The following is a 6,703-nucleotide window of genomic DNA, read 5'->3' on the forward strand; positions in this document are numbered from 1 at the left end:
TATCTAGTGGATGCTGCCCAGCAACTAGGAGCCTTGGCAATAAAACTGTACCAAGATTGTTATTGCACATAATAGAGGGAGGCAGAAACTTGCTCCCCTGCCTTGTTTTCTCCTAAGGCTGGCATGAGAAAAAGAGAGAGCAGCATTTTCAAGCACCCTAGTGAAGCTCACAGTATTTAATGCTGATGTCCTAAGCAGCAACCCTAAGTTTGGGAAACAACTGAGCATCACTTGATAGGTATCCTCACAATTTTGCTAGAGAATAGCATTATGGGCCAATGCTTGAGGAAGCCTGATGAGACTCAGACGTGCCGTTTCCATCTTCTGGTGCATCCTCCTCCTGCATTGTTTATGAAATGTCTTATCAAGCCAGGCTTCAAGAAACATTTATCCTGCTTTTTTTTTTTTTTTTTTAGCTCAGCAATTTCGTGCAAATCAACCACTGCCTTTACTTGGCACAGATCACCTTGATACTCTCTTAAAAACTGTTTATTTTTCAATCAAGGTGACAGAAGTTGTTTCTAGGAAGCAACCTGAGTTGGCTGGAGTCAGGCTGTGGCTAGAGTCATGACTGGGGACCAGCTGGTAGGCCTTTGTAAGCTCCTCAGTGTCTTTCCAGGGTTATTTCTCTCTCACCACAGAACACCCCCCTCTATAGGAATGAGGGGATTCTCTAGTCGGCATCAAGTCAGAGCAGCAAGGACTCCTTCTCAGCCCAAGTATCACCAGTTGTTCTCCTCAGAGTGCGTATTCATGCCACAGGCTGCAAAAGAAACATTTAGAATATATGGTTACTCTCTGGGAAACACTTATTTGGCATGGTACATGCCTTCTCCAGCAGCTGGGTTTGGGCTGGGCTCCCACAATGCAGCAGCACAGCAGTCATCTAAAGCAAATGTTCCATCTGGAGGCTTTCTATCCTATGGCTCTCCATTTTCAAGGGCAGGAAGTTCCTGACTGCAGGGAAGGAGGTGGTAAGGAGAAAATGAATATAGAAAGGAATTGAGAAAAGTTGAGCAGGAAAATGGGAGCTACTATATATCTAAATTTCTCCTTGGTGTTTTTCAGCCCTCTCAAATTCCCATTGCCTTTCTAAAGTTGGGTCTTGATGCTTTCGGAACACCAAGGCCCACAACAGTGGTGGAGCTAAGATGGAATGGTTGTGGTCAGTGCCTAGATAGGAATCCACATGGGAGGCCTCTTGTAGGCTCCTCTGAGCTTCTGAAGGAAGGTAGAAGTCATATATAGCTCAGTAGCTATCTGTACTTCAAATACAATAGCTGAAAAAAATGAAGTTTCAGGGCTCAGTCGTACTCTAAATGGAGTTGTGGTAATGCATGGGGTTGGAATGTCAGTACAGAGGTAAAGTAATTAAACATTCTGGGTACAGGGCAGTCTTCCAAGATGCATGCTAACCCCAACTGCATGATCCTTTTAAAAGGATTATGAAGCATAAGCACATTCTTAACCATGGTTAAGCTTACAGTCTACCAAAGGTCCTACAACAAGCTCCTCAAGAAAAGGGGGACAATCCATCTCTTGCTCTAATCCCTCTAAAGGCAAATTATGAATTGATTGATTGTGTTGTTTTCTCCAGTTCAGTGTAAGTCTATGCTCTTTGAATGTTACTGATGCTCTACTACTGTGGTGATGAAAACCTTGCCAGAGTTTAGCTAAAGTGTCCTGTTGCTAAGATCTCCTCCTGACTGGGCATCTTTTATATTGGGTGGTGGTGAGGGATCCTCTTGCTATGCAAACCACTTTGAACTTTTTGTTGGAAAGCAGCAGATTAGTATTCTGAATAACAAATCAATGGTACTGGTCTAGCACTGCCAATGCTCTGTGTTGCCAAGCCCTTGCCGAAGCAATCTTGCTCTTCCAGATGGATCCTTCTGTTTTTATAGAGGAAAATGGCCTTCCCACTTGAGGCCAAAGAGGATCTGAAGGCTTACTGACCTGTATGTAATAATGGGCAACTCATTGTACTTCAGCAGCAGCGCCTGCACACTGGCAGGGGGGTTGAGACCCAACAGGTTTGCTCTCTCCCAGCGCTGCAAGCGGGTGATTCCTATTAGCAAAATGAAGCAAGAGTTTAAATATGAACAGCAGTGAACATAGGAAGCTGCCATATACTGAGTCAGATCATTGGTCTATCTAGCTCAGTATTGCCTTCATAGACTGGCAGCGGCTTCTCCAAGGTTGCAGGCAGGAATCTCTCTCAGCCCTATCTTGGAAAAGCCAGGGAGGGAACTTGAAACCTAGATACTCTTCCCAGAGTGGCTCCATCCCCTGAGGGGAATATCTGACAGTGCTCACACTTCTAGTCTCCCTTTCATATGGAATGAGGGCAGACCCTGCTTAGCTAAAGGGACAAGTCATGCTTGCTACCACAAGACCAGCTCTCTTCGAAAAGTCTACCAACCTTTTCAGGAGGCTGGAAGCTGTGCAATGCATGGTGCAAGCACAAGATGACAGGTCCCTGCCATTTCCCAGTCTAAAATTTGGCATGGAGAGAGAACAGAGGGAAGCGGGCATGGGCAGGGGGATGGAGGTAGGCATAAATAAGAGGAAAAGCATGCCTTGATTTAGGCTTAGTAGCAGATGGGATGGGCGTTCTTACCAGTGCAAGGCCCATATTCCCAGCTGAGATCAAACTGCTTCAACGTCTCTAGCTGCTCTGGCTGTATGGCATCTTGCTGGATAGACTCTGGCTGGACTGTCACTGTGTCTGAGCAGAGATAAATGGGTCAGTATCGCCATGTAATGGCTCTGGTGGCCTCTTCTGTATGACAAGTAAATATCCTGCTGTAATTGAAGTGTTTAAGCTCAAAGCAGCTAGACAATTGTTTTTGTTATGCTTTTGTTTTAAATTAGCAGTCCTACAATTATAACTAGATTTGTTATTTTTAAAACTGCTTTAATGGTGTAATTGTTGTCTAGTTAGTACATTTGGCAAGTTGTTTTGAAAAACAAGCAATTATGTTAGCTCCCTATTAGGCATTTGTTTCATGTGAAACTGTCTGAGCTCTATTCTGAGCATTGCTCTCTGTTGCATCAGCCCTTGGAGATACAATGAATGAGTTAAAGGTTAGGCCTTTTTGATGGTAGTGCCAAACCTGGAATGCTCTTCTTGGGAAGATCTATTGGGCTCTTTCTCTTTCTGCATTTCAACAGTCTAATGCTGCTGCTTCACAAATAAGAATGAATTTACAATGGTAGATATTGTTACAAAAGTTAAAACTGATTTATAACCTTACAAATTATCTTTGTTGATGTTATGGAAACCTTTGTGCAGATATGATTCATGGTTTTTGTTGGGGGTTTTTGGTGGGGGCGGGCGATTTGGAAATGTGAAAATATAAAAAACTTCTGGATACTCTATTCTACATAGAACAAACCACAGCATATAAAATACTGGAAGGTCCTAACTGAATAGTTCTACAACATGTGGGAAATTGTTATCATGTCAAAAATGGCACATCAGATAAGCATATGGATGACTTGCAACACAGTCGTACAAAAATGGTTTGAATTATTTTCAGAGGATAAGGACCAACATTATATTGGACCACTTGTACTTTTTCTTTCACTTGAATTTAACTCCTTTCTCTTAGCACTCACACTTTTTTCTTTAAATATCTGGCTGTATTGCATTGGAGAAGTGATTTGTACATTCCTCTGTATAAAAAACAAAATAGAACTGGGGAATGGTGAAGAAGAGCATAGAATCTTCTGTACAGAAATATATATTACAAACAGGATGTATAATACTGGCACAGCAGTTCTGCTTTAGCAGTTTGATTTAGCTATGCAAACAGCAGCTATATTCTTCCTCCAGTATTAACCAAAATAAATATTTCTGTTTGCACTGCATGTATGCAAATCTAACAAGCAACCTGGAAGAAGGCCCACATAGGCTGCCACAGAGTTCATGTGATAGGCAGCAGTTCATAAAAACTGAGGTATTTCATTTCTCAGAAGGGGTGCCATTCTTTTTAAGAAATAAAATATTTCTATATCTATGATAATGAAATTTTATTCAAAAGGCATATACAGAGATTCTTTTGATCCTTTTATCAAAAGAAGCAGAGAGAGAAACAATAAATATAAAGAAAATGAGTGTTACATACTGAAAGTATTTGTGTAATTAAGTTGCATTAAGTAGCAAAATCTGGTTCTTAAAAAAACCTGACTTTTAAGGATGCCATTCCTATGGGAATTGGTCTAGACTAGAGCACCTGAATGTAATGATTTACACCTAATGGCAGGCTAGACAAGTTGCCATGACTGGCAGCAGGCAAACATATGCACAGAGGGCATTTTTCACCCCCCACTGGAAATACTCACCATGAGGTGGGCTCTGAACCACCTTTGATTTTTTACAATCTCTCTTCTTCTTCACCACTTGGAAAGAATCTGTGATGAGTCGTTTCCTCCTGCCCATGCCTCAGTGTGATGATGCCCAGATGATGACAGGTAGCAGGCTGCTGCAGGTAAGGGGCTGAGGAGAAACGAGATTTTCAAAACCACTGGACCCAATCCCAGGATTAGGCCTTGTCTCCTATCTGAAGAATGTCTACCAGAATTGCCCAATTTCTAAACAGGGAGATGTCTAGGTTCATTTCTATCTGGAAGCTCTGCCCCCACCTCTCCCCACTCCAGTTATATGGAGAAGCCTGGATTTTCTTATTGGGGACATAAACATCTTCTGCTGCACATGGTCAAATGCCCCATTATAAATTCGATCCCATTTTCTAGGTTTGAACGTTGGGACTACTTTGTAGGTTCTGGGTCTGAGCCCAGAGTAGCTCAGAGCACTTCCTTCAATCAGGAGAGGATTCCCCCGCTTTTTGTTTTAACTAGAATATCTCTCAGCTCCCCACCCTGGGAATATTGTGCAGCCATGGAAAATGTGTTGGCTTTCCCCCTAGACTTCAATAACAGACTCCCAGATAGCTGCCTTATACCAATCTAGCTCAGTATTGGTCCATCTAGCTCAGTATTGTGGACACAGACTGGCAGCGGCTTCTCCAAGGTTTCAGGCAACGTCACCCTGATCAAGCATTAGTTCACCATTCTAGTCCTCCAGAGAACCCCAAATCACTTCCTCCCCAACCCCTCTCCTCTCACCCCTCTCCACAAATACGTTCGTCCTGTGCTGGTGGCTGAGCCCCTAAACTGCCGCCCTCCAATTCGTTCGTCCCTCATCTCGGGTACCCCAGGTGTCTAGTCCACCCAGCGGCCCCCCCCCCCCGCCGCTTCCCACTAACTAGAGATTCCTCTCCGGGGTCGTTCCCCTCCAGTGCCTGACAAATGGCATGCATAGAGGGGATGCCCCCTGCTCCGGGTACCAAGGCTCGCTTTAGAGACCGAAGCAACAGCCACCCCGGAAGAGCTGCAGCCGCCCGCCTACCAGGATCGGCGCTGCGCGCTGGCAGTACTCCAAACGTCTCGGGTGGGTAATGCGACTGCGGGGTCTCCTTGCGAGGTTGCCTGAGAACAACACCCCGGAACCTGACACGCACAACGGTTCGGAGTTGCTTGCCTAGCAGGCGTTGTTGCTGCTGCTGCTGCTGCTTGTTGTTACTTGTATCAACCAATAGCAGCGACGCTTTCGCTTTTCCTTAAAGGCGCAGCCTGCTGTGGCCAGATATGTCGCTCTTTCCCTTCCTGCTAGGAAAATGTCGGACACTGGACTTTGGGACCCTCACACAGGGTTACTCTGTCGCGCGCTCTCGTGCTCTAATCCGTTGCAAGACTCTTTCTTGATGGCCTTGCAAGATACTAACAGAGTTTGATGGAATCGTCGTGTTACCTGGGAGGCCCAGTTACCACAAACCAAAACAAACAAGGATGATTGAAGGAAGCAATAATCACCATTTATTTTAACCCAGCGCTGGTGGCTCCTCTCTGAGCTTAGCTAGTCAGAGAGACGCGCGCAGCTGCCTGGGTCACAAGTTTTTATAATTTTTCATTACTACACAATTAGGCGTCAACATTCAGCCCCAAAGAACCAATCAGTTCATTACATTCGTACATATGCTTGCATAGAGGCTGGACTTTGCGCTCTAAGTTTCTATTTCACAGCAGAGAGATAATTAATTAATAGAAGAAGCCTTCACATTCCTAGAACAATACAGTTACTATTCAGGGGAGCCTGTCTCTCCCCGCTGCTGCAAACCCCCACTTATTTTGCTCTGGGCAGATAGCTGACTTAACACATTCTTTTGGTCTGTACTTTTCCATCCCACAGAGGCACTGACTTGCAAACACACTTTCTACAAAGCAATTACAAAGCAGCTTTCTGAAAAGGCATTTTCCATTCCACAGTCGGACCTTCTTTTCCATTGTCAATTCTCCGGGACAAAACAGAGAAGGATGTTTGTTTGACTGTTTTTCTCTCAAGTATTTGGTTTGAGGGCAGGAGGCATAAATGTAACAGCATTTCCATGCACTGCATTTCCTCATAATCTCAAAACAAAACAAAAAAACAAACTTGACCCTTACCTGGGCCATTAACTACTGGCCAATCCTTCATTTTCTCTCTGAACTGCAGGCATAAGAATGTCACAACCTGGCACAGTGTGCAAAAAACAGTTTTTCTAAAGAGAGATCTTGCAGGATCACTGAGTCTGATGGCAGCTTAGTGTTGTCACAGCTGTTTGAAGTACAGTTCTCTAGGATCAATAGATGGTTCTTGGCT

At 44.2% G+C, this 6,703-nt stretch overlaps 1 protein-coding gene across 4 annotated transcripts; it reads right to left on the bottom strand.

Moving 5' to 3' along the window:
- Positions 1–473: 473 nt before the first annotated feature.
- On the bottom strand, positions 474–5,679 carry POLD4 (DNA polymerase delta 4, accessory subunit). 4 transcript variants are annotated; one of them, XM_053286979.1, is made up of 5 exons: positions 5,414–5,679; positions 4,348–4,501; positions 2,621–2,728; positions 1,957–2,068; positions 474–763 (listed from the first exon to the last, which is right to left on the bottom strand). In XM_053286979.1, the coding sequence occupies exons 2-5, from the start codon at positions 4,442–4,444 to the stop codon at positions 739–741; spliced, it is 342 nt and encodes a 113-aa protein (XP_053142954.1). In that variant the 5' UTR covers positions 4,445–4,501; positions 5,414–5,679; the 3' UTR covers positions 474–738. The 4 variants fall into 4 exon arrangements, with proteins under 4 accessions (XP_053142954.1, XP_053142955.1, XP_053142957.1 ...); XM_053286980.1 differs by lacking the exon at positions 5,414–5,679 and adding an exon at positions 5,271–5,399; XM_053286982.1 differs by lacking the exon at positions 5,414–5,679 and adding an exon at positions 5,352–5,371.
- Positions 5,680–6,703: the final 1,024 nt, after the last annotated feature.

This window comes from Hemicordylus capensis, chromosome 1, assembly GCF_027244095.1.
Source record: "Hemicordylus capensis ecotype Gifberg chromosome 1, rHemCap1.1.pri, whole genome shotgun sequence".
Classification (NCBI taxonomy): Eukaryota; Metazoa; Chordata; class Lepidosauria; order Squamata; family Cordylidae; genus Hemicordylus; species Hemicordylus capensis.